This window comes from Dermacentor silvarum, chromosome 7 (assembly GCF_013339745.2).
Source record: "Dermacentor silvarum isolate Dsil-2018 chromosome 7, BIME_Dsil_1.4, whole genome shotgun sequence".
Lineage (NCBI taxonomy): Eukaryota > Metazoa > Arthropoda > Arachnida > Ixodida > Ixodidae > Dermacentor > Dermacentor silvarum.
In genome coordinates this window covers 172,794,304-172,821,600 of record NC_051160.1, presented here as the reverse complement: position 1 = coordinate 172,821,600, position 27,297 = coordinate 172,794,304, and the positions used below count along the sequence as shown (strand labels likewise).

Sequence of the window (27,297 nt, the reverse complement as noted above, 5' to 3'; positions counted from 1 at the left end):
TGAGCAGGACGGTCGAGGAAAGAGACGCATGGAGCGTAGTTGTCACAACAATAGGTGCCGAAAAGCAGCGCTTCAACGTGATGCTTGCGATAATGGCAGACGGACAGAAGCGGCTCCGTGGACGAGCTGTTGTGGATCCGTGATGTGGATGAAGCGGCCAGCGACCAGGACGACAGGTCTGGTGGTTCCGAAGCGCAGTGAAGGGCAATAACAACGCTGTTATGGTTTGCAAATACATAGTATACAATGGAACCTCATTGATACGATTCTGCGTAATACGTTTTTTGGGATACTTTTTTTTCCTGATATACGGTTTGGTTGGATAATACATTGGATGATTTCATTTTCAGATGATACGCTTTATTTTCCGGTTCCCATCCAGATCGTATCAACGAGATTCCACTGTACGTGCATTTATACTGCTGTAAATGCATCTTTACTGTGCAGTAAAAATGCACAAAGATAAGATATGCACAAAGATAAGTTATCTAATGCATTTTTCAAATCTGATCTTTGTGCAAAGATAAGTTATCTAATGCATTTTTCAAATCTTTAGCTTCTTACTTTTCAATTTATGCTGTTTCGAAAAAGTTCCCACAAGTTTACCCCACATAATAAATGCACCTCCAACTATGGTTTGGATTTTTTGGAAAAAAAGTGCGTTTATTACGCGAGTATCATCGTCAGCCTATACAGTATAGAGACCACTTATAACGTCACCACTTATAGTGCAGGACCGGATATAATACGGTCTTTTCAGACTCCCGTTAATTTTTACATAGCAATCTATGTATACGCGTATCTCTTATAGTGCAGTTGCGGGACACGAAGTACGGGTTACAGTGCGGCTGCCTGGAAGTTTGGCAGTCAACCTAGACGGCAAACACTCCCCTCAAGCCACAAATATCGTATTTACTCGAATTTAACGCGCACTTTTTTTCGATAAAACAGGTCTAAATATTACGTGCGCATTAGAATCGAGTACGACCCTAAATCTGCGTTACCATATAGCAGTCAGCATTTCAAAATGGCCGCCTCGCACGCGCGTCGAGCCTAGCTACCGTAGCTTCCTCCATGTGCTGCTGTACACGTACTTTGGTTATAGTCTACCGTCTGTCTTCACGCTCTCTGCATCTGCCCTATCAGCATGAAGTACCGAGTACATCATGATGCTGCATTTAAAAGGAAAATGATCATATGTGTGGAGACGGACGGAAATCGGGCCGCATCACAGGTGTTCGGAGAGTCCGAAACTTGCGTTCGGGACTGGCGCAAACAGGAAGAGAGGATTTTCGCCAGCAAAGCATTGCGGAACGTTTTCAGTGGACCAAAGCAGGACGTAATCTGCGACGATCCACTTCGGCGATGCGATCGCCTTAGCCCTATCTTGAAAGCAATCTGCGATGGGGAAAGTCCGCCGCGCGCCGTGTTTTCGCCGCTTTTAGGTCGCGTTGAAGCGAGAGGCATGATAGCACGAAGGTCAATTCGCTCACCGCGCTTCGTCACTCGAGCAAATTTTGACAGTTCGTTTCCACGGTCAACGAGCGAGATGGGTTCATGTTTGCTTGTGCGCACGTGACACCGTGCTTGTTAATTTATTTAGTAAGCGAATTTGGAACCTAGAGCACGGTGACAGTGACGGCAGAAATGCGCCTGCAGTGTCCATTATGGCAATAAAATGGTTGTTTTGGTTATATAGTGTGGTACCGCTTATAGTGCGGATATTCGCGACTCCGGTGACTTACGTTATAAGCAGTCTAGACTGTATTTATCTCCACTGCAATAAGAAGCCTCTCCCTGCGATCTCCAATTACCTTTTTCTTGCGCTAGCTGATTCCAACTTCCACCTGCAAATTTCCTAACTTCATCACCCCACCTAGTTTTCTGCCGTCCTCGACTGCGCTTTCCTTCTCCTATTGGTATCTATTCTGTAACTCTAATGGTCCACCGGTTATCCATCCTACGCATTACATGGTCTGTCCAGCTCCAGTTTTTCCTCTTAATGTCAATTAGAATATCGGCTGTCCCTGTTTGCTCTCTGATCCACACCGCTCTCTCCCTGTCCTTTAATGTGAAGCCTAACCTTCTTTGTTCCATCGCTCTTTGTGCGGTCCTACGCGAGTATATAAGGTAACAAATATCTTAGCCCCAAAAAGATGCACCTAGGGACACACATGAACAGAGTTCATCGGAAAACGGCAAGCACTGCCTTATGGGACATCCAGCCACCATTCACCAGCGAGCAGTCCATTTTGCAGCTCTCTTTGCCATTTCATTGTATCATGCCAACAAAATTCAGCAGGACACGTGACCTCCAACACTGGTCATGTGAGAAGAGAGTGCACATAATAGGCACCAGCCTTTTAGAAAGCCTCACCTCACAGAATCAGCTTGGCATGGGATGTTCTTTTTTTTTTCTGTTCTTTCATTGCAACTGTCCTTCTAGGTGATGCGCTAGACTCGATATTCAAGGACACCATTACCTGAGACAGGCTTTGGGGGTGTGTGGTCAATGAGGGGATCTCACTTCATGCTTTTCTCAGTGTTTGAACAGCACAGTAGGGACAGCACTACTGTGTCAGAATAGGTGTCGTGTGAAATAATGAGATTACTATATATAAGAAAGAAGGGATCAGAATGCATCAGTCAGTTGTCTATTTTCTGCAAGAAAATTAAGTCACTTGCTAGATCTCATGCGAGGAGGTCGCATGTCGGTCTGGTGCCTAGCAATGTGACTGCTTTTAATATTTTAATTTTGCTTTTCTACTGCTGTTTAACCTTTCTCCTTCCACTGTTTTTTGTCTTTCGTCTTTTTGTTTTTTCTGTCTGGCTTTTTTTTTTCCAACTTGAAGTACATGGCACCTTTGAAGCTTTTAATTTTCAACTTGAAGGCTTCAAGTTTTTTTTATATAGTACAGTGATTTTTTGTTTTTGCTTGGAAGGGTGGGTGAAACCATGTGACAGCTAACCGTAAAAAGTGCCACCTGCTGCCGCAGAACCTCGCCGAGCTATGACGTCACTGCGTTGCCTAGCAACCACCTCGCAGAGCGGCGTGTGCCTCTCCTCCTCTCCGTGCCGTGCACATGTTGCCTGGACATGGGACATTAAGGAGAGTGAAGGAGAGCATGCCTGTGTCGTGCGCAATGTTTGGGAGAGGGAAAGAGAAAATGAGAGCGAGATAGAGAAAGAAATTGTAGCAGCACCAGCAAGGCAACACTCGGAGCTGCTGCCAACACCGCCCGCGTTGCCTAGTAACCGCCAGCGCAGGTACGCGCTCACTTCGCCTGTCACAGACACGGCTCCTGCCTGCTTGCCTGCGTTTGTGGCATGCCAGGAATGCTGCCGTTCGTAGGCGCCGACGCTTCCAGCGCTAGTCACACAAAAAATGTCATGAAACGGAAAGTACCTCCAAAAATGATCGTTCGAGAATACCTTCCCTACATGCGTAGTTAAGTTAAACCAAGTTAAGACCTAGCAGCAACCAAGTTAATACCTAGCAGTAGCAACCAGTAATACTTGAGGATCGACAGTTGCGCTCTGCCTAAGCTTTGCACAAATGACTGCAAATTTGCCCCCCCCCCCCCTTCTTTTTTCCTACAATAATCTTCAGTTGGCAATCAACGCCCATGTTGTGTCCCATCCTTGTCTTTAGTCGTGCTGTTGCAGCCCTTCATAAGTAGTGTCTTGGTCCAAAAGGTGGTCATGTCCCGCGTGACAGAGTACCTCTATAATGTCACACTTTAGTGTAACGCTTAAGGGGCACCTTTTTAATCATGTAGTTGCCTGGCTGAGAAACATAATGCAAAAAGTTTTTAGCATCAAAGAACTAAACATGAGATTTGCAAAATTAAAATATCATAGGGTAATTTGAATCACGGGTAGGGAGGGAGGAAGGGGGGCCCTCATAAAACATTGTATTGTAGCAATGTGGTAGGGAGGCCCTCATAGGACAGTTATATCTGCCTTTAGCCCCATAATCCCAGACAATGTGTGTCTAAATAAGCAATAATCAATTGCATAAGATTTTGCATAAGTTATTCAGCATATTGTACTGAGTGGTGGCTCTTAACGTCAAGGAACCTGTGTGCCTGACTTGCATTTATTTGAATGGAACACATGAAAACTAGATGACTGCTTTGGGCAGTAAATGACTAAATATAAGGTTGCCAAATGCGTTTATGTCTATGTCAAGTTCTTCTTTGTGTGCATGCTAAACTGCTGGCTCGTTCCTAATGCGAGGCTGTGCTCTCAATGCAGGCCACTCCTGCGAGTGAAAGCCGCAGCCCTTTGCAGGCAGCGGCCCCGCAAGTGAAACCTGAGGCATCCGCGGCTGCCTCTGCACCTCAGCCGCCGCACCAACAAGTCTCCACATCGGCTGCAGCTCCTTCCACACTGGGCGCGAGTGCGGAGTCTCGAGTGGTCACCACTATGGATTCCATGGATGGCGGGCTGCCACCCTCGGCGCTCAATGGTGGCATCCAGCGGAGCCCTGCTACTAACTTGGCCAGGCAGGACACACTGAACCGTGAGAGATGCCCGTCTTCCGTGACGATGCGCAAGCGAGAAACAGCTCCATTTTTCTTGCTCCTGTCGATGAAAATGAGCTGCAACCTATTTTTAATCTGAACCACGGTCATGACATTAGTGGCTTTCAGTTAAAACCAATAAGCAATCAAATGTGCTCTTCAGTTCTTATCACCTCACCTCTTTAATCTCTGTATCAGACAAGCTGCTTTCCCCCAAAATATGAAGATTGCTCACCTAGTAGTTTTGTACAGTAGACCTCTGTCAAGTCTACTTTGGTTGATATGATTTTGTCAGTTAACTTGATCCTGACTATAGGTCCCAGCTGGCACCCACACATTTTTGGGGCCAAGATTTTAGTTGTTTTGATCCTGAAATTGACTCTTGCCGGACACAGTAGAACCTCGTCGATACGATCCCGTAACATACAATTTCCCTGCACCAACATTCACGATCGGGAACGCAAAAAAATTACCCAGTACAGTTACGGTTTTTTTTTCCGGTTGATACGTTCCCTGAAAACGCAATATTTTGGCACCAACGTACAGTACCCCACCAAACTGCAGTCAAATGATGCGTTTGCCAGCCACTATATCCCACGAGAACAAAGAAAGGTGCGAGGCATGCACGATCGAGAGCAGTAGGTGCCTGCCGCAGCATGTTTCCCACAGTACTCACCTGCCTGTGTCACGTGAAAATGCCGGCACGCACTCGGCTCTCTCTTCCGGTACCAGCAAATCTCCTGGCGAGTCATCGCAAGTCACATTCACAGCTATCATCACCAATCCCGTTGCGATAAGAATCTTCAGCTGTCTGTTGCGGGGAGAGAAGTGACAATGGAAGCGTACTGCACAATTTTAATAGGTCATGACCTAAACACTTTGCAATCACCTGCTGCAGGTAATGCGAAGTGAGCATCATGTTTCGCTCTGGTGCCCAGCAGCTCGATTTCATTTCGGTTTGCCGCCACCATCTTGAAACACTAGGAGCGCATCTCGGGCTACTCGCATCCCACCAGTTCGTGTTGCAACGATTCTCGCCGCATGGGCACGTCATAACTTCTCGACAAAATGCCCCGCACAAGGAAGCCGCTGCCCCAGGCCAAATGCAAAGAGAAAAAACGTATGCTTGCCGAAGTCGCAAAAATGACAGTGCTTCTCGAGCCACTGTACTTTGCATTACGTAGATGTTGATCACAGTTGAGTCAGCATTGTTTTTTAGTGACTTCGGATCATACATTTTCCTGGTTAGTACGTTTTTTCTCAGGGTTTTTTTTTTTTTTTCACAACATAGGACCCAAGTTCTACTGTAATTTGAACTTTGCTGATCATCGCGCATGTGCCTGAGTGGAACCAATCATGACCTCAGTGACTGCAGTGCTTGGCTTAGCATTGCTATGGAACAGTGGGTGCATTGAAGACACACTACCTCTCTCTGAAAGCACCAATCTTTTGCTGCCCTTAGCAGAGTTTCAAACACAAATGGCACCTCGCAATGAATGAATACCATATTTACCCACTCCTAACGCGCACCTCATTTCCAAGTAAATATGCTGTAAGATTTTCATTGATTAGAATTAAATACAAAATCAAAACTTCATTGATGGCATTGGCGATAGCTTGCTGATAGAGCGCATGCGAATGCACTGTCTGTGCAAGATGGTGAAAAAATTTTCATATACAGTTGATCCCGGATATATCCAACTCGAAGGGAATGGATCACCAAGTAGTTCGATACAGTGCACTTCCATTAATTTCACTCCGGTTAATTAGTTTCTTTCCTTTACTTTGATCCCAACCGAAGGTCCTGGTAGGTGCCCATACATTTCTATGGGCGAAAACTTGCGTTATTTGATATCAAAATTGGCCTTCACCGGATCATTTGAACTTGCCTAGGCCTTTTTTCTGTCTTTTTTAAAATTCCACCCGCCGGATAATTTCGACCAGTTTCGTCGGTCCCATCAAGTCGAATTAGCAGGAGTCGACTGTATATTGATAACTTGAAATATAAAGTATGCCCATCTGGAGGTTCACCTTGAGGCCTCCACATGTCTTGGACAGTTTCCCCGAGATCGCGAAAATCCGGAACTTAACGATTTGCTTCTTCAAGGCCATTTCTCACGAACAAAATTTGACTTATTTTCTTGCTCATGAACATTGCAAGTCGCTCGCACTGCTGCATGTTCTTTGATATATACCAATTGCAAAGCTAACCCTGTGCATCTTTATTGAAGATAAGGTAGAAATGCTCACACCACTGGAAGCCTGTATGGATATGCACCATGTTGCCATAAGCACACTTGCACTGCAAATTGTGCATGAATATGCCCAGCCGCAAGTTCATTGCAACAATACGCAGTTTAAACGGCCAATTGTCATACGTGGGCAACAAGGCAGGTGGACGTTGTGCGGGGCTTCGGAATCAACTTCCTGTTGCAACCAGTCCTCCTCGCTTCTAAATCACCCTGAGTAAGATGTTTGCAGCTGTGTTCTGGCAGCACTTGTGCAGAGCTCACCATGACTTGTAACTGTGTACGTTGATTGTTTGTATGCCGCCGTAATCACGCTATGGCAGGGGTTCTCAGGTACGTTCATCCCAGGGAACCCTGCTAAGCTCCATAAAGTGCCAAGGACCCCCCCCCCCCCCAATTTAACCGAATTATCGAGGGTATCAAGAAAACAAACAAATGCTGCACTACGTCAAAACGCTTTTATTTACTCAATGAATCGTCAAATCTTGTTTCTATTTAGCACAAGACCAGTGCAGAAGCTGAAATTCTCTTCATCTCATGACTGATTAGCGCTAGCTGCGGCGAAGGCCTCGCGACATCCTTCGCGGCGCGCGTTTTCATCTGAGACGCGCTTTGCACCAACGGGCGCACATCCCGATTATTTTTTCGCCACTCAGCTGCTCGCCAACAAATTGTCCGTCCATCGCGATGTAGCCGGTGCTTTTTATCTTTGACAGCTTTGCACTGAGTAAAAGTGAAACTACTGCTTGCCGCAACCGCTGTCGACGAAACCGCGGCCGCTATCGACGCGATCATGGACGGCGATCTTGCGGTTCAGAAGGCAGGCAGCTGACGCACGCACCAAGTCAAAACGAAACTACCTTTCGCTGCAAGAAGTGCAGACGAAACTGCGGTCGCTATCGACGCTGCCATGGGAGGCGACTACGCAGTTGTGAAGGCACGCAGCCGACGCGCGCATCGAGTGAAAACGAAACTACTATTTGCCGCAACCGCTGCGGACGAAACTGCGATGGTTATCGACGCAATCAGAGATAGCGACTACGCACTTACGGAGGCACGCGGCTAGCCGCCAACGCGGTGTTACGCGCGGCGATAAACGCAAGAATAAAGGCTTTAAAGGCACAATTAGGCACGAAGCGCTTCGGCGTTGCGGACTGCGCCGCTTCGTTTCGGTTGGACGCTACGCCGTTCTTGCTCTTCTGCGGCGCGCATTTGCGGTGCTCCGCGTTTTTTTTTTTTTTTTTTTTTTCCCCTTCAACGTATAGGTCAGTGCGCACGCTATCGGCATCTACCCTATCTACAAATAGGAGAAAGGCGCATGGTGGTAAGTTACGGCCTCCGAGATTCAAGTGCGAAAGCTTAGGCGCGCTGCCCGTTCTCAGAGGTTGGGTGGCTACAAGCTGCTTACGTATTAATTGCGCAGTTCGCACGTTGCTGTTGCGCACTGTGATATGCTTTTTGACACTCGGGCATGGGTAATGGAGGTTCTTTGGATCAAGCGCACCTCGTGTTCGCCGTTTTAGACACTTGTCGGGAGCGGGACCAGGGAAAATTTATCAGTGGCTCGCGGAACCCCGAGCAGGGGCCTGCGGAACCCGTAGGTTCCGCGGAACCCACTTTGAGAACCCATGCGCTATGGATTTGTATCTATATTTTCGTGCCTACCCATGCATTGCTCATGCATTTTCTTTCTTTATTTTCTTTAAGTTGTGACTTTGCTTTGTTTTGTACTTTTCCCAGTCTAAACACCCCCCTACAATAAAGCCTCGGGGCGAATGCAGCTATGCAAGTAAATAAGTAAACTAACACGTCCGCGCACCTCTTTTTTGCGTGCTGCTCAGCACTCCGACGTCTCGCAGTCGGTACGTCCTTTCGTTTTCGGCGACTGCTAACATTATGCACACGCTGTTAGTTTCGAAAGTGGCTTTCAGCTTGTAGAACGTCCAAGTCCATTCCCACTCACTGTAACTGTTCGAGCACGAATAAAATTCTTTCAGCGTGGACCTGCAAATCGCACAGCAATGAATCTGCTACAAAGGGGGGCCTTTCTGTGGAGGTGGTGTGTGGTGGTTTCATTAAATTCAAATTCTAACGTAAAGATCTGTCCTAGTGGAGGTTGGGGTTGGATTCGTTCTGGCAACTCTCGAAATCCTAAAATGCTGTTTCCAATAATGAATGGCCGCAGTTTGCACAAGCTATCCATATGTGCAGCGAGCAAAACAGAGCACCCTGCTCCTCTTTTCTCCATGGCACGTATTGCCCTTGAGATGCCCTTGTCTGACAGCATCTGCCAAAACAGTGCTGTTTCAAATTTGTTGGCAATAAATATTTCTGACAACTCGCGGAGCTCTTCATCTTCATTAGGAGAAGCATACTTGCAGAGACGGGGCACAACACAGTGTTCGCTATATCGAATGGGGCAGTGAATGGAAGTTCGATGTACTCTTATTATACACCACTGTACTTTTGCATGGTATTTTCAAGGGCATTTTACAACTGTTCAATATAAACAATAATTCGATATATCAAAGTTTGATGTATCCAGGTTCAAGTGTGCAATGCCAATGACGACACACTGCTTTCATTATGAAACCTCATTCAAAAAATAAATAATTTACATGCTCAGCTAATGTCAATGAAACCATGTCACATGTCTTCAGCATGTTGGAAACTTGCATTGCATGATGAACTGGCGAAGTGGTTAGTTTAGGCTTGGTCCAGTCAATGAAACCATGTCACATGTCTTCAGCATGTTGGAAACTTGCATTGCATGATGAACTGGCGAAGTGGTTAGTTTAGGCTTGGTCCAGTTCACAGTGGTTGCAGAGTCATTAAAGAAACGTAGAATATCAATTGCATTGGTCCACATAGAGGACATGTTGCGGTTTATAGCGATAAAAGAGCTGTCTGAGAGTGATGATGAAGGATACTGAGAGTAAACAAATTTTCATTCTGTACATTTTTGCTCTGGTTGTATGATCTGTTGTCAAAAGATTCGAATCTACAAAGCTGCCAATGTAGTTAGTGCCTGTGTAGTCAAGCTGTCATTACTGGCAGCTTCTTCTGCTGGTCTTCTGATTGGTATAGTGTTTACATAAAAGACAATAATTATTGTATAAAAAGGCGAGTGGGCCAAGCACAGAACCATGCAAGATTCCAGGTGGTCGAATAATGACTGTGGAGTCAAGAGAATCAAAGGTAACTGAACGGGTAGAGGCCACAAATAAAACTGGAAATCACAGAAGCTAAACATTGTCATGCTTACACAGCATCCAACACACAGCATTGTAACACTTAAAATGTGCTTCCTTTACCATTCTTAAACGTTGCAGGGCGCCTTTAAGAATTCTTTTTAGCGTCCTTTAAAGCATTCTTCCACAAGCAACGAAACGAAAAATCCGAGGACACCTAAGCACATTATGCAAAAGCATTAATGTCTAAATGAACACTACTGAACGGTCCTTCGAGTTTTGCACTGCGAGCAATGCACCATAGCGGTACGTGCTGCCCGAGCCAGCAAGCAGCAGCAGCCTGCACTGCCAACACTGCATGCCACCGACATCTTGCGTGACGAGAGACCGAGGAAGCAGCATCGGTCACCAAGGCCAGCATGCACGTGCAGTAGCTAAGCACAGTGGGGGTGGGGGAGAGAGAGATACAGACCGCATGCCAACTCCGAGAGTGAGGGTTACGTGGCACCGCAGCCAATGGGAATTTACCTATCGTTTCACTGCTACATACAACAGACACCTGCTTTTTCGTTTTATGACACTTTCACGTCAAAATGGGACCGGAAGATGCCAGTGTGCATTAGGGAGGAAACTCGGGTAGCTGATATCCTAGTCAATGTTAATAAACGAACTTGGGGCAAGTCATGTAAGGTGTGAAGGTGATCTATTGGTTCATCAGAGTAACAAAATAGGTGCCAAAGAGAAGAACGTGTGGTCGAAGCATGCAATTTTGCTGGCATTATACACGGTCGATTGATGCAAGACAAGGGTACTTGAAGATCACGTTTTTCTTGTAGTGAAGTTCATCAAAAGTTGCCTCAAAGCCCTTGACTGGTTGTTTTTCAGTGACAGCACGTACCTCCTGACATATCAGTAGCACCCACGTGGTGTATGCTTACCTGTATTGGTAGTGGTTGACTTAGAAGACAAAGCACCATTGTCCTGATACTGTAGTTGAGAATCTGCTGAACTGTACGGGGCAGAGACACAATCACCGCCACGCGAGCTTGAAGTGCTGTAAGACTGCCTGCTGATGTCTCCTGTGACATCTCATAATCATTTCTTAAACCAGAGTGATCTGTCTTATACCAGAGCAGAGCCAGTCTTCGTATTCTTGCCTCCCTCACAGCCGTGTCATCTCTTATGCTACTCTCGGAAACAGTGGCTCGTACCTACTTCTGCATATTCCTCAAGAACTGGGCAGCATGTGCAGATATTTGAGAGCCTTGCTTTGGCAGTTGAAATAAACATATTTAAAAGAAAAAGAATAAGAGAAAATCGAGACAAATTATTGGGATTTCTTTTTTCAGAATTTCTCCACGTTTGCTGCCATTTTCATTCTATGACACACTTCTCTGTCGTTTATTTTTTTCTCTTTCTTTTTTTGCTCGTGACATGCTGATATTTACCAGCAAAATACTTCACTGGATTATACTAACATATTAATTTATTCAGCCGCAGGAAAATGTATTGCTTTGCTTTCTTCATCTGAGTGCACAATGCAAGTGTCCGTCTGTTGCAGGCAAGCTGGACCAAACAGTACGAAGCCTATCAGACGAGGGCAGCCAAGAAAAGACCCTGTCATTATTGGGTGAGCTTCTCACTTGCAGCTTGATTTGCAGAAGTGTGCATGTACCAGCAATTTTATTCTGACAGCGTTAAAAAAAGGTTTTTTGTTCGGCACTGCTTTATGGTCACTCTAAATCCACAGCAGGATTGCGTTACTGTTCTGCATCATTCAGTAACTACTACAAGCATCGTTGTATACCTAATTTCTGTGAACTGCTAGTATCAACTGATGGCAGAACCAGTCCACGTAGTTGCAGCTGCTCGCTCTCTGTGGCAATGTAGGGCATTCAACAGAAGCTATCTTTTTAAAATGAAGCATTATTTGAGAACTGCTCTGTGATTAGACATGTGGTTGTCGCATCTCTCTGCGAGAAGAAGCTGATGCTTCCTCCATAGAGTTGAGTTATGTGACACAAACTCAGAACCATGGAATACCACCAGATGATGTTGCCCGCCACGCATCACGGGCAGCAGAACCACTCAACACCGATTGTACTCTTCCTCCTCCCTTTCCTGTCCTAACTTTCTCCTCCCTCTCTACCATTCCCCATTCGTAACGGGATCATGCGTGTGCTAAGAGGGGGAGCAGAATGCAGGTGAGAATGAGTCTTCCCTTCTAGTTCGGTTATGGCTGTGTATGGTGCAGGTGTTTGCTAATGGCCTCGTGTGTGCTGTAAACATTGGTTCCTCTGCCCTCGCGTCACTGGCACCGTTTGCTGCCTCATCTTACATCGTGGCCATCACGTTGCGTTCTCGCTCGTGACAAATTTAGCGTGCGGTTCCAGCAGACGGCGTTTCTGGCACTTGTGGGGGTCTTCCCCAACCCGTAGCGCGTGTAATCGCAGCTACGCAGGGTTCGGGCGAATAAGGCAACAAGCGAGTCAACTCAACAACGTTTATTGCTGTTGGCAATAAAACACTCTTGCAGAGGGAAGTCCGCTCTGTATAATAAGTAATAAAATAGGCTTGCCTCGTCGCGTGTAGTAGTCACGCAAAGGAGGTCACTCATGGGTTTCAGCAGGTAAATCCGTATCGGCAGGTAGGTCAAGCGAGGTCAGAGAGACCCGGGGGTTTCTCGGTGGCGCTCTTTTATATCTTTTTTACCTTTCTGCGAGGGGAGTGTCCTCCTCGCCCGCCGGATACTTTCCCTCTTCCCGCGCGTGCTAGCGCTTCGCGAGAGGCGAGCGAGAACCGGGAGAGGGCAAAGTGCATTTCTCCCGTGTCCGCCCGGCTACCACTGCGTGCGCTCCGTTCGCAAGCAACGGGCGAGCGCCCGCGGGAGAAGGTAGCAGCGTGTGCTCCCCACAAATTATCGTCCGATGCACCAAGAGGTCCACGTTGGGCAGCCAGATGTGGGGTCTCACACGGGCTCTTGGGACAAAGGAACGACAACACAGTAGTGCAAACAATCAAAAGGGCATTTATTGCGCCTTTCATACACCAATGCCCACTAGCCGAATTACAACCAATTGAACATTCACACGGGCGCGCGACAAATCAAGGAAGTCCGACTCACCGTGACCCGATAGCGAGCAAATACGTTGGCCCTATGCTATGACACCATCGCCTAGTCGTTCACGTGTACAGTCACGCGAACGGTGGTGAACGATCCGTGTTCGTCCATACCGGTGTCCTGCTCTTAGCCTCACAAGACGGTCCTGCGAAGCGGGCCAGCGCACGCGCAAAGCGTTCGTGCGTGTTGGTCGCCGATCCCAAGCCAAAGAGGAAGCGCCTTCGACCTTTTTCTCCCAAGTCAACCCGCCGTTCGGTGGCGTTAGCATCGCGACACTCGCGCCATCTCTTGCAACACTGCAACTCCGCCGTCCTAAAGCTACGCGGCGAAGCCAGCTTACAGGAGACAAGCCATGCGGGGAAAACAACATCAGGGGACGCGTGAGAGTCGCACATCCCCACAAAATTTACGAACGTTGAAAGGTTAATGTCCAAGTACCCACAATCTTCGCATGAAGCAGACAAAGTAATAATTTTAAAAATGTCTCAGTTTCGCCCGAAAGGCGAAGCATCAATTGCGATAGCAAATTAGTAGAGAGCTATAAGGAGTAGGGATAGTAGTTTTATTGGCTGCATAAACTTGACACATTCGCTTACTAACTGAATTAACAAGCGTGGTGTCAACGCGCACGAGCAAACTTGAATAGACTCGTTGACCGCAGACAGCCACTGTCGAAACGCGGGCATAGGGAAACGCGGCCGCCACAGCGAGCGAAGGTTCGTGCAGGGGTCTATCGCTTCAACGGAAACTGAGCGGCGTAAGCACAGCGCATACAAAGGTCAGAGCCGTGTGGAGATCGCTTTCAAGGCACGACAATGCTGACAGCCGGCACAGGCGTGAACGCATTTGTTGGCAGAGTAGAAGCTGCCCCCCGCCTCCCTCCCTCCCGTGCTGCCTTCCCGCTTTGCTCCTTTCGCGTGGGGGATTGCGTCGCCAGTTCCCCTTGCCCCGGTTGCAAGATATGCATTTGGCGCCGCAGCACAGCGTCGCCCCCTCTCCCTCCCTCCTTCCCTCCCATACCCCCACGGCCTTTCACGCGATGGAAGTCGCGTTTGTGCTCTCTGTGAAGGCGCGCGTCCTCGCGCGCTTTCACTCACACATACGGCGCACGGCGTCGATTTTATCGCCCGTGGACTCATGCTCCACGTCTCATGCTCCTCCTCTGCATTGCCCTCGTTGATCTCCTCTCCCATCGGTGGGCGCACCCCGTTGAGAAGCGTGCTCGCTACCGCCCTTGTCGGCGAGATTTTCCCGCGGCAGCCGCATTATAACCGGTATTTCATCTCACGCGGCTGCACTGTAAGCGGTATGCGTATACATGGAGTGCTATGGGAAAATTAACGGGAGTCTGAAAAGGCCGTACTATATCCGGTCCTGCACTATAAGCGGTTACGTTATAAGTGGTCTATACTGTATATATTGAGCTATTGATATAACAATCAATTTTTGCAGAACTATCGAGTTGATTATAAACGGGTTCAACTGTAGTTGTAAATGTAAAATTCTCTTATTAGTGTTGTTAGAAAAAACAAAAAGCACCAGTGATTCTAGATTCACTTCTATTGCAGTGTAAACTGCTTTATAGCGTAATCTGCAAGAGACTAGACCCTCTAGGTCAGGGGTTCTCAAGTACAGTCATCCCACGGAACCCTGCTAAGCTCCATAAAGTGCCAAGGAACCCCCCCCCCCTCCCCGAATTAACCGAATGTCGAGTTATCGAGGGTATCAAGAAAACAATAAACAAATACTTCACTACGTCATCACGCTTCTATTTACTCAATGAATCGTCAAATCTTGTTTCTATTTAGCACAAGACCAGTGCGGAAGCTGAAATTCTCTTCATCTCATGACTGATTAGCGCTAGCAGCGGCGAAGGCCTCGCGACATCCTTCGCGGCGCGCGTTTTCATCTGAGACGCGCTTTGCACACCAACGGGTGCACATCTCGATTATTTTTTCACCACTCAGCTGCTCGCCAACAAATTGTCCGTCTATCGCGATCTAGCTGGTGCTTTTTATCTTCGGCAGCTTTGCACTGAATCAAAGCGAAACAACCGCGGCCGCTATCGACGATCATGGACGGCGACTTTACGGTTCAGAAAGCAGGCGGCTGACACACGCACAAAGTCAAAACGAAACTACCGTTCGCTGAAAGAAGTGCGGACGAAACTGCGGCTGGTCGCTATCGACGCTGCCATGGGAGGCGACTGCGCAGTTGTGAAGGCACGCAGCCGACGCGCGCATCGAGTGAAAACGAAACTACTATTTGCCGCAACCGCGGCGGACGAAACTGCGGTGGTTATCGACGCGATTAGAGATAGCGACTACGCACTTACGGAGGCGCGCGGCTAGCCGCCAACGCGGTGTTGCGCGCGGCGATAAACGCAAAAATAAAGGCTTTAAAGGTTAGGCACGAAGCGCTTCGGCGTTGCTGTCAGTCACGTGCCGCTTACGATCGCCGCTGAGGACCACGGCGATGCGGACTACGCCGATTCGTTTCGGTTGGACGCTACGCCATTCTTGCTCTTCTGCGGCGCGCATTTGCGGCGCTCCGCGCATTTTTTTTTTTTTTTTTTCCTCCAACGTATACGTCAGTGCGCGCACTATCGGCACCGACCCTATCTACAAATAGGAGAAACGCGCATGGTGGTAAGCTACGGCCTCCAAGATTCAAGTGTGAAAGCTTAGGCGCGCTGCCCGTTCTCAGAGGTTGGGTGGCTAAAAGCTGCTTGCGTATTTATTGCGCAGTTCGCGCGTTGCTGTTACGCACTGTGATGTGCTTTTTGACACTCGGGCATGGGTAATGGAGGTTTTTTCGATCAAGCGCACCTCGTGTTCGCCGTTTTAGACACTTGTCGAGAGCGGGACCAGGGAAAATTTATCAGTGGCTCGCGGAACCCACTTTGAGAACCCATGCTCTAGGTTATACTAAGCACATCGCTATAAGAAAAGCTTCCGTTGAAACTTGCACATCTGCAAAACATGCAATTCAAGTGACCACAAATATCAAACTGTTGGAACATCGATGGGATGTGTCTTAAGTGTGCTGGGAATTTTTGGAATACCGGCAGTCATTTGAACTCTTACCAGTCCAATTCACTGCCCATCTTACTTTCATGACTTGCGGTGTGAACGGCTGTTTGCTGGTTGGTGAATGTGGCATTGTATTATTTAATTTGTTTTCATTTGTCATGCAAGAAGATGGGGCATGTCACCTGCCGTGGTGGCTTAGTGGTTTTAGTAGTTCTACTAAGCATGAGGGCACGGGACCAAATCTAGGCCGCAGCGGTTGCGTCACGCTTGGGAAGTTCGTAAACTCATTGAACCTTCCAGCGTAATAATTGGTGCTCGCTTAGTTTCTAGAATGTACACTGTTATTCGCGTCATTCAAGCAATGTGATTACGCAAAGCTCGACGAAAACATAAACAGGTAGAACCAGCGATAACATTTTAAAAGCTTCCACTGAGCAATAACTTCCAACATTTATTAGCCAGTAAATTTCGTCACCAGATAAAGATAAACAAGTATGCGTGTCAATGTCCCCTCTTAAAAAACATCCTCTCGATTGTGCAAACAGAACACAAAAGCGAAAAGCAAAAGCACATCTAGTAAACCAAAATAACAAAACAACAAATAAATAAAGTGGTAAAGCTTGCTAGCGCTGGTAGAATGACTTAAGGCGCACAAGGTGGACTATTTCAGGTCGTGAGCAGCGCCGCTGTAATTGCGTAATGCCATCTGGCATGACCTCATAGTCCAGTAAATCAGGACAAACTCCAGATTTGCTGATGATGTGGCCTAGGAACAGAAGCTCGTCTTAAGCAAAGCGACACTTTTCCAGCTTCAGAGGGAGCCCTGATGACTTGATGGCCTCTAGTACTGTCCCAAGCTGCTTAAGGTGATCGTCGAAATACCTTGATTGCAAGAAGACGAGAAAGGTCTGCCACTTCAACCCTGGTAACACCGTGTCCATCACACGCTGTAACATTGCAGGTGCGGAGCACAGCCCAAACGACATGACCTTGAAATTGTAAAGGCCGTCTGGCGTGATGAAGGCAGTCTTCTCGGGATCCCTCATGTCAACTTCAATTTGCCAGTACCCAATCCTGAAATCCATCGGCAAAAAATACTTGTGTTGCAGGGCCGGTCCAGTGCGTCATCTATCCGTGGGAGTAGGAGGTATACATCCTTTGCGATCTTGTTCAGGCCACGATAATCAGTGGAAAGACACAGGTTACCATCCTTCTTCGTCAATAAATTTACAGGAGATGCCCATGGACCCTTGGAAAGCTGGATGATTTCATCGTGCAACACTTCATCAACTCATTGATTGATTGCTTCACATTCTCATGCTGAAACTTGGTACGGGGTTTGATGGAGTGGTCAAGCACCTTCTTCGGCTATTATGCGATGCTTTGCAATTGCTGTTTGTTGAAGCCTTGATAACATTGAAAAGCAGTTTTTGTATCGCCGTAGAAGACTTTTGAGCTGTTGCTGCTTACTCATGGGGAAACTTGGATTGTTGTCGAAGGCTGGTTCGGGAACTATGGCCGTCGAGGTAAATGCGGCAGAATCCGATCGAACAAATGAATTGCTGGTTTCCACAATTTCCTCGATGTAAGCAATCGTCATGCCCTTGTTGAGGTGTTTGTACTCCTTGCTGAAGTTTGTCAGCAGCACCTTCGCTTTCCCTTCAAGAAGTCGAACGATTCCTCTTGCGACACAAATTTCACAGTCGAGCAGTAGATGTTGGTCACCCTTGACGATGCCTTCTACGTCTGCAGATGTTTCAGTGCCAATGGAAATGATAGTGCTGGAGCAAAGCGGCTTGCTGAGCTGGTCTTCAAGCAAATTCAAGGCATGTTAATGGAGCGCCCTACACAGCGGTATCGCTTGGTCCATGCACAGCGTTATCGACTTGGATCTTAAGTCGATGACTGTGCTTTGTTGGATGAGAAACTCCATGCCTTCCTGTATGTCTTCCTGTGAGCATTGTTGCAGGATAACAAATGTGGCAGGGTAAGTCCGGTTATGAACTGTAATTCTTGCCGTTCAGATTCCCGTCGGCATTATCAGATGTCCTCCAGCTGTCTGGATTTGAAGGCCGTCCCGTGCAATATTGACTTTCTTCAATTTGGAGGTTAATGATCAACTGATGATGAAATAGTCGGCTCCTGTGCCTACAAGAGCTGTGCCTTTGTGGCCATCAAAAAGCACGTCGAGGTCGGTGGTTGTTCGTCTTGCATCGCAGTTAAATCGTGGCTTCAGTTCGTGGCTGCGTCGGGTCACGGCTGCGATGTATTGTCCCGCAGTTGCTACATCTCGTCGTCACGTCTTCTATAACCGGCATAGTCTTGGCTTTTTGAGGCTTCGTTTTGATGGTGGCATATGCTATGTCATCGAGTTGAATCGTGAAGCGGTGGCGGCAGTGGCGTAGGATCTTCGGCATTTCGATGAACAGCAAACACTGCACCTCCATCGGTTGCTGCGTTTAGTTTTCCCGACATGGGCTACCTGACCAGCCACGGTCGGTGCTGCGGTGAAAGGTTGCGGCCAGGCGACGGCGAACGAGAAGGTCGTCGCGGTCTCCACTCAGTTACAGCCAGGTAGTTGGCAATGTCTCGTGGCCTCACCCACCTGTGGATGCAGGGCACTGACGACGAACCCTCATAAACCCATCTTAGGGTATGGGCATTGGCGGCAGACATGGCCTGACATGGCCTGCTTCTCTGCAGTGGTAGCAAAGGGGCACACCATGTGTCTGTCTTTCTTGAGAGAGAGAGACAAAACTTTATTTTGATGGGATACGGAGAGGGATTGATCCCCGTGGTGGGTGGAGCCTTCAGTCCAGGGCCCCAGCGGCGGTGGCAGCACTTTGGGCTCTGGCGATCAGCCTTTGCGGATCCTCCAGTGCGGAGCTGGTCAGCACCATCTCCCACTGCTTGTGTGTTGCGTTTCAGTTGGGGGAGTTATTGAGGATTTTTGGGCTGACTGGTGGACGAGCAGGCGCCGCCGGCAGAATTGTGGTGTAACTGGGCGCTAGCACGGATGTGGAACCTGGCAACGGGCAACGGCAGTGCAGGGCATTGCTTCTGGCTGAGGACAGTGGTGATTCGGGTTGCACATTGTGAACTCTCAATGACCGCTGAATTTCTTTCACAATTTGGATGATTGAGGTAGCCTGAGGCGGCCATGCAGGAAACATTTCATGCAGTTCTTCATGGTCAATGGTCCTGAATGGTTTTCCGGAGGTTATCGGAGCCTAGTGCTCGAACTTCACTTATATTGCCTAGTTCGCATTTCCAGTGTCTTCTCGTTGGCCGTTGCTTCTGTAAACAATTCTGCGACTCTTTTGGGCAGGCTGAGAATCAATCTGGCAAAGAGTTCGTGCTTCAAAGCCCTTATCAGGAAACCAACTTTCTTTTTCTCTGGCATGTTGGGGTCAACGTGGCAGAATAGGTGAGACACACCTATTGTGTTTGTACACAATTTGTATTAACTTTGAAGAAATAAACTTGAAATAAACTTGAAGACATCTCCGTTAAGATCGCAATGTTCTCATGGGATAGCTGTAAACAGGCTTCTAGCGGAACTTTGGCCTGTTTTGTGTCCACAACTCTTGTGAATGTCTGCAGAAGCGGCTGCAAAACAGGTCCCACATTGTTAGGGCAGACTCTTGATTCTCTAACCAAGTCCTGGCGGCATTTTCCAATGAGAAATAGACATGCCACAGCTTACCCAGGATCTCTGCCAGGGGGGGTTGAATTTTTCGTAGGGGGGGTGGGGGGAAGCAAGCACTTTGTATAATATGCAATTTCCTTGCTTTAGCCAGAGGAATGCAACAGCAAATAAAATGCCCAATACATTATAGACCACTTATAACGTAACCGCTTATAGTGCAAGACCGGATATAATATGGTCTTTTCAGACTCCCATTAATTTTCCCATAGCACTCTATGCATGCGCGTATCGCTTATAGTGCAGTTGCGCGACACGAAATACTGGTTACAGTGCGGCTGCCTGGAAGTTCGGCAGTCAACCTAGACGGCAAACGCTCCCCTCCAGCCACAAATACCGTATTTACTCAAATCTAATGTGCACTTTTTTTTCGATAAAACAGGCCCAAAATTGCGTGCGCGTTAGAATCGAGTACGACCCTAAATCTGCGTTACCATATAGCCGTCGGCATTTCAAAATGGCCGCCTCGCACACGCGTCGAGCCTAGCTACTCTCGAGCCTAGCTACCGTAGCTTCCCCCAAGTGCTGCAGTACACGTGCTTAGGCAATAGTCTACCGTCTGTGTTCACATTCTCTGCGAGGGCCGGTATATTGTAGCGATGCCTTTCCGGGATAATACCTTTTCGCGCTTATCACGCTTTGTCAGTGGTCAGAGCGACGGTCCGCTCGCGTTATCTACGGGATCAGCCGGCCGTGAGCGGTGGATGATAAGACGAGTATAGAATAAGTCATAAGGCATAGCTACAAAATACCGGCCCAGCATGAAGTACCGAGTTCATCATGAGTCCACATTTAAAAGGAAAGTGATCATGTGTGCGGAAACGGACGGAAAGCATCACGGGCATTCGGAGAATCCAAAACTTGCGTTCGGGACAGGCGCAAACAGAAGGAGAGGATTTTCGCCAGCAAAGCAATGCGGAACGGTTTCAGTGGACTGAAGCAGGACGTAATCTGCGACGATCTACTTCGGCGATACGATCGCCTTGGCCCTATCTTGAAAGCAATCTGCGATGGGGAAAGTCCGCCGCGCGCCGCTTTTCAACACTTCTAGGTCGCGTTGAAGCAAGAGGCATGATAGCACGAAGGTCAATTCGCTCGCCGCGCTTCGTCGTCACTCAAACGTTTTGACAAGTTCGTTTCCGCGATCAGCGAGCAAGATCTGTTTGTTTGTGCGCGCATGACACCGTGCTGGTTAATTTATTTAGTAAGTGAATACGGAACCTAGAGCACGGTGACAGCGACAGGATAAATGCGCCTGGAGTGTCTATTATCGCAATAAAATAGTTGTTTTGGTTATAGTGCGGATATTCATGACTCCAGCGACTTACGTTATAAGTGGTCTACACTGTTAATTAGAATCATAATGACACCAAGGATGATGACGATGTTTATGTTCAGCGTTTTACTCCAAGTCTTGAAAGAGCTTGATAGGGCCAAGAAGCCAGTCTGCAGAACAGTGCATGTGGTCATCCGTTGAAGCTCTTACCTAAGCGGTCGTGGCAGCAGAGAGTGGTGGCAGTGTCTGAGGTCACTTATGACTGATGGAGTGGTAGAACTCAGGAATGTGTATGTTACAAGCTGTCACTCACGGGGCGTCAGTGCGAAGGTGCACGTTGGACTGGTCAGGCTGGAAGAATGTGGGATGGGGGGTTAACACGGCCTCAGGGGAGGGGGGGGGGGGTGGAACGCCCGAAACTCCCCCTCGTCGGTGCGCCACTGGGTGCCGAAGTCATTCTATGGTGACATCATCGAAGACTGCCTATTCAAACACGTGGCTGCCTTCAACTTACGGCATCTCATAGCGAAGTTCAAGAATGTACTTTTGCCTTAAGGCTAACATGCCTATGTGGTTTGAAAACAGTGAGGAGCGACTGACATCGTGGCACAAATTCTGCGAACAGCTGCTGATGACTTGCACGAGTTCTGATTGCTGTGAACAAGTGAAACAAGCGAACTAAGTATGTGTTTAGTCGCCTAATGAAAACCTTGATGCAAATGTCAAGGAAATGAGACACCTTTCCAGACATGTGGATCCAGGCATATGGCAGTTAAGCACCACCATTACGAATTTCACTCGGTACACAGAAGAGAACCCACTGAGCGCCCAGCTAGACAGTCACCATTTCCGTTAATCCCCCAGCCATCATCAACGCGCTCACATCCGTGGGCATGCCGGCTCCCTCAGTAAACACTCATCGGCGCATCGCTGCTCAGCTGCCGCAACAGAAAAGAAGCTGTCTCAGCGCTTATGGAAAGACCTCGGGCAGGCGTGCATCCACTTCTTTCTGGTCGTTTTGGCCTGCCTCTTCTCTTGGTCGCCGCCCACCACTCTATGCTTTACCTCCCCCCCCCCCCCCCTCTCCGGAATCTTTTCACTGTATTTATGGAATGACACTTACAATAGTGACACTTACAATAGTACTACTTGCAATAAGGTTTCTGTAAAGTATTTATACAAAGACCAGTCCTGTTTCACTTCATATTATGCTGCTGAGCACAAGGTTTCGGCATGAAAACCAAACTTTGATGGCTGAAATACAGTGGCCACAAAATGAAAAGAAATACAAGTTTTTTAATGTGCATGTAAAATGTACTGTGCAACACGTTTTCAACATGGCAAATAAACCTGCTTAGTTCTTTATAACTTTTTTAAATGGCAGCCAGTTCTCACAGTTTTCGATGCAGTGGCCACTCGCCAGATTTCTTTTGAGTGTCATGAGTATGTCAGTTGTGCATAGAAGGGGGTTACATGAGAGCAGAACCTCACGAAGTTTGGGCACTCACTCCCTGTTGGTCGATTGCTACACTGCTACATGGGGCTACATAACGACTAGTAGCATAGCAGATGGCCAGGCAAGATAGAATGAGTGCCAAAATGTCACAGTGTTCTGCTTGCATGTGACCACCTTTCTATGTGATGACATCACAATGGACAACTTCCTGGTAAACAAAATCAACACTGCTTCTTAGAAAAGCTATTACAGTAAATTATTGATGGTGCTCCAAGGCTTACCAGTATCTTTGCTAGGTCTCTGAAGTCCAGGACTTGCATTTAAAGCAAGAAGATAAAAGTTTGAATGGCTGTACTTCTTCACCTATTCAGAAATTGAAATAGAACACCAATCTTTTGCAGAGAGTGTTATTGTATCACTCTACTTGTTGGCCTAATTTTACAGCGAAGCTGTATATGGCTAGCCAATTTATCCATCTGTCGCCTGTACGCAGAAACTATCATCATCTCCAGCGCCATCGTCTTCTTCCACAGCTAGCTCGTTGGCGCCCCTTGGCACAACCGCGCGAACGCACTCGTGCCACTGCTCCCGCGTTCATCGTCATCTTCCACAGCTGGCTGCGTTGCCGCTCATGATTCCAGCATAGAATTTCACCTCTCTTCTGTTGTCGTAATGGGGAGGCTGCGTTTATGAGGGTATGAGCCATCGCTTAAGGGGTATGAGCCATTCATTGTCTACCGTGACGGACAGATTTAATTTTGAAGCAATTTAATTTTGGAGGAATCGCAAGTGGCAATGCGACAACGGCGGACTGCGGGCATACCGTCAGTGACGTTGTTTTCTCTGTCGCAGCCGAACGTGTGTGTAAGCTCATTAAGAAAAACAGACGTAATCAGTAATTGAGAAAGACTTTAATGTATTGTTGGGATTTCCTCAGTGATAAACACCGGGGCCGCATGTTTCAGCTTCGGTGGTTAACGGAATGCTTGGGGGGTGTTTCTTTCTACTTGATCAAACGTACATGTGAGATGTATTGCAGCAGAACCAACCCTTATGAAGATTTGATTTGGTGAAAGCTTCATTTCCATAGGCACAAGAATGTTTAAACAAGCCACGTTTAAGATGAGCAAATACTCTAATATCATTGGAATTCCATTGCATCGAAGCACTCTGCATTGCTGACAAGGAAAACTGGTGTAAACAAAAAGACAACTCATACGGGAGGAAAAGACAAAGGCAAGCGCTACACTTGTCACTCTTGTCTTTGTCTTTTCTTTATGTGTGAGTCTGTTTTTTTGTTCGCACTAATTTCCTTCGTCTGCACTGTCGTCCATGGCACTCATGTTGCAAGGCTCGACTTTGTGGGGTATACTTGAAAGCCAGGTATAGCACAGGGGTCACTTCACAATCTTGGCGCTACTAAGGTCAGGATCTGAACGGCAACATATTTGAAGTTCGAAGTGTGCAGTTTATTTCATCAATTCAAGCATACATGTCTTATCCAGTGGTACAGCGGGAAGGGGTGGCGAAAAGGCAACTGAATGCCTGACAATGCGCCAATCCCCGCCCAGACAACTATATTGCACAACACTCAGCATGTCACTCTATGTAATACATAAATGCAGTGAACAAAATAACAAAAATATTGCAAAACACTCAGCCTGTTGCTCTAATACATAAATACAGTGAAAAAAAAAAAAAACAAGAAAGAAAAGAGGGAAAAAAAACTAAGCCGTGGTTTTAACAAATGATCTAGAACATATCTGATATCAAGAGCTTATCGAAAAGAAATTTTCATGGCTGAATTTTAGGCCACAGTACATTTCTGAAAAAAGTATAGAAGATACGCAAGTGGTACACAGAAGAGAAAAGAAAACGTCATGTTTGAAGCGTGTGTAGATAAGTGTGTATCTTTTTTTTTTTTAATTGCTTCTGACCATCTTTCATTCATTATGCTGATGACCATCCTGTTAGAGTTCAAAAACCAAGGAATAAGGTGTGTTAGTTTTTGCTTGCCATAGTGAGTCCGAATCCTTTCACTGTAATAGGTGGTTTTCCTAAGATTATACGTGTGTGTCTTCCGGGAGTAACTATCTTTAAATATATCTGTGTTTGATTTAATTTGATCGTAAATGACTGTCACTAGCTTTCTATAAAATATATTTTCGAATTTTAAGATGCTGTGCTTATGGAAAAGTGGAGCAAAAGGCGTTCAGCGCGGAACATTTTTGATTATATGCAAGATTCTTTTTTGCAGCCTGTGAATACTATCTTAATTTGTTTTTGTTGTTGTGCCCCAGATTAATAGGCAATAATGTATGCGCGAGTAAACTAGAGTGTAGTAAAGCTGCTTTGTCGCCCAAAGGGGCAGTAAGCATGTGATTTTGCCAATTATGCCCATGGACCGTGATATGTGGGTGCGAAGATTATCTATGTGATTGGACCAACTCAATGTTTCGTGAAAGATAACGCCTAAGAACTTTTGAGTCTGAACGCGCTCAATCAAAGCTCCTCGGAATGTGAGCAGCGTATTGCGGAGTCGAAAAATAATGTACTTTGTTTTCTTAATGTTTAATTCCAACTTATTTGTTCTCAGCCATAACGACATATTGCTAAGCCAAAGGTTCGCTTCTTTTTCTAGACTAAACATATCTTAACCCCCCAAAAAAAAGTCGTTAGTATCATCTGCATATAATATAATACCTGGTGTTAGAGGTACGTTTACAATGTCAGTTATATAAAATAAGAATAGGAGTGGTCCATGTATAGACCCCTGTGGGACACCGTAATTTATCTTGCCTATTTGTGGCTTTGTATTTAAAAGGAACAGTGTAGAGGAGGGGACAGGCGAGTAGAAAACACGCACACTCAGAGCACTGCTTTTAAAGTCTCTTTAAGCCAGGCTTTTTAAAGATTATGGCACCACATTCAGGATTCCTTTCTTCTGCCTTTACGTGTGCCTTTTTCTGATATTCTGATGAACATATTTGAAGTCATATTTCCATTTTTTTTTTTTTTTTGTAACACCACCTATGATTAACAATAGCACAACTATAGCATGAATATGCTGACCCAGTTTATAGTGTAAGAAATAAGCAATTTTTAGCCCTGTACAAGCCCAACTGGTTTGTCCGTGGGAGGTAAAGCCTCACGAGTGCATTACCATGTGTCATTACTTTACTTTTCTTTGCCGGTGTCTGCGTACACCAGATAATCACTGTTATCAAACTCAGTGCAAGTCGCAGCTTCAGTATCTGAAATATTGTGAACACTTTCTGGAATTCTATCTAGAAAATAAGGCATGTTTGGTCAGATTGTGCACATGTTGTGAATAGTGTTGTACGTTCTCAAACATGAGTGAACATCTCTGCAATGCACGATGAGACCTGCATAAATAGCGGACACATTTGACTTATGAGACCAGATTTGACGACCGTCCTTGTTACTGTCATTGTGATTTGAGTGTTTGTACTGCAGCGAAGCTGATTTAAAGAGCCAACAGCAGTAATTTCAGAGGGTTTGAATACCTAGTTCAAATAGTAAAAGTGTCTTTCGAATCGAATCAAATACTAACTGATTCGAATCAAAGTTTCAAATATTCGCTGAGGGAGGCGCTTGGTCTCCTGTGAGACAGCAAGAACCTACATCGCACACTGCTACTATTTACTTTAGGTCGCATGAGTATGCAAAAGGTACATTCTGCAAAGCAGTAAGTTAGCTTACAAAAAGCACTGAAGGCTCACACACATCAAAATGTTACTCCAAAATGAGAATGGAATGAGGAAATACCTGTGCTAATATGACGACTTACAATATGGATGAGATTGCACAGAAATTTTTTAGGATAAAAAAAAATAAAATGTAATGAACAGCTCAAGGGTTCTGAGCTTGGCTAGTTTAAGTTCTTTATCGCGAAACAGCGCAGGGGACAGGATGGGGGAAACAGACAGCACTGTGTCTTGCCTGTTTCACTATAATATTTTAGAACAGCTTAGCACTTATTTTTGTTTGTCAAGATTCTTAATGACTGGCCTCCTGTGCAGAGTCTGCTGAGGCGAACCTGTTGGCCGAGCCCCTTGGCAAGCTGCGGGAGCACAAATCGGTGCTCAAGGTGCAGGCCAAGCTGGAGAAGGAACTGGGAGGCGTGCGCAAGCGCTTCGACAAGCTGCGCGAGAAGGAGCGCGAGGGACAGGTCCAGCGGGCCGACAAGCTGGCCCAAGCTGCCGAAAAGCACCGTGCCCAGCTCTCCAAGTCACACTCCAAGCTGGGGAAGAAGTTCTCATGTGGGGATGTGTGAGTACAATCACTTGTTAGGTTTGTGGACCTAGAGCCTAAGTGACAAGACAGAAAAGAACCTATCACTGAACTTCAATCGAAATTTTTCCTCCGTGAAAGGCATAAAATTTGTCATCCACCCAACTGTAGCACGAAGCTCCAAAGGGAAACTACAAGGGTTTCTCTGAAAGAAAGTCTCACAGTTGAAGAAAAATTCCCGTATTCAGTGTTCCTGTGCTTTGAGTTGTCGATTAATTCGCACTCGCACTATGATCTGCTACCCTCATGTTTAGCTCAGATGGTGGAGCGACCACCTCAGGAAAGCGTTGGTCCCGGGTTCGATCCCCTGACGAGAACACATTTTTCTTCAACTGCGAGACTTTTTTTCTCCTGAGAAACCCATATAGCTTTCCTTTGTAACAGTTGGGTAGATGACAATTTTTTTTCCTTTCAAGAATATTCATC

The 27,297-nt window shown here is 46.7% G+C and overlaps 2 protein-coding genes across 3 annotated transcripts in view; both read left to right on the top strand.

The window, feature by feature from the left end:
* The window catches only part of LOC119458699 (uncharacterized), a 604,514-nt gene that overhangs the window by 428,318 nt on the left and 148,899 nt on the right, over window positions 1-27,297 (top strand). The window lies entirely within an intron of this gene.
* LOC119459342 (1-phosphatidylinositol 4,5-bisphosphate phosphodiesterase classes I and II-like) overlaps window positions 1-27,297 on the top strand; it is a 343,616-nt gene that overhangs the window by 247,441 nt on the left and 68,878 nt on the right. Inside the window, exons 16-18 of the mRNA XM_049671676.1 lie at window positions 4,258-4,525; window positions 11,528-11,596; window positions 26,601-26,850. Coding sequence (XP_049527633.1) covers window positions 4,258-4,525; window positions 11,528-11,596; window positions 26,601-26,850 — 587 coding nt within the window. The remainder of the gene's footprint in view (window positions 1-4,257; window positions 4,526-11,527; window positions 11,597-26,600; window positions 26,851-27,297) is intronic.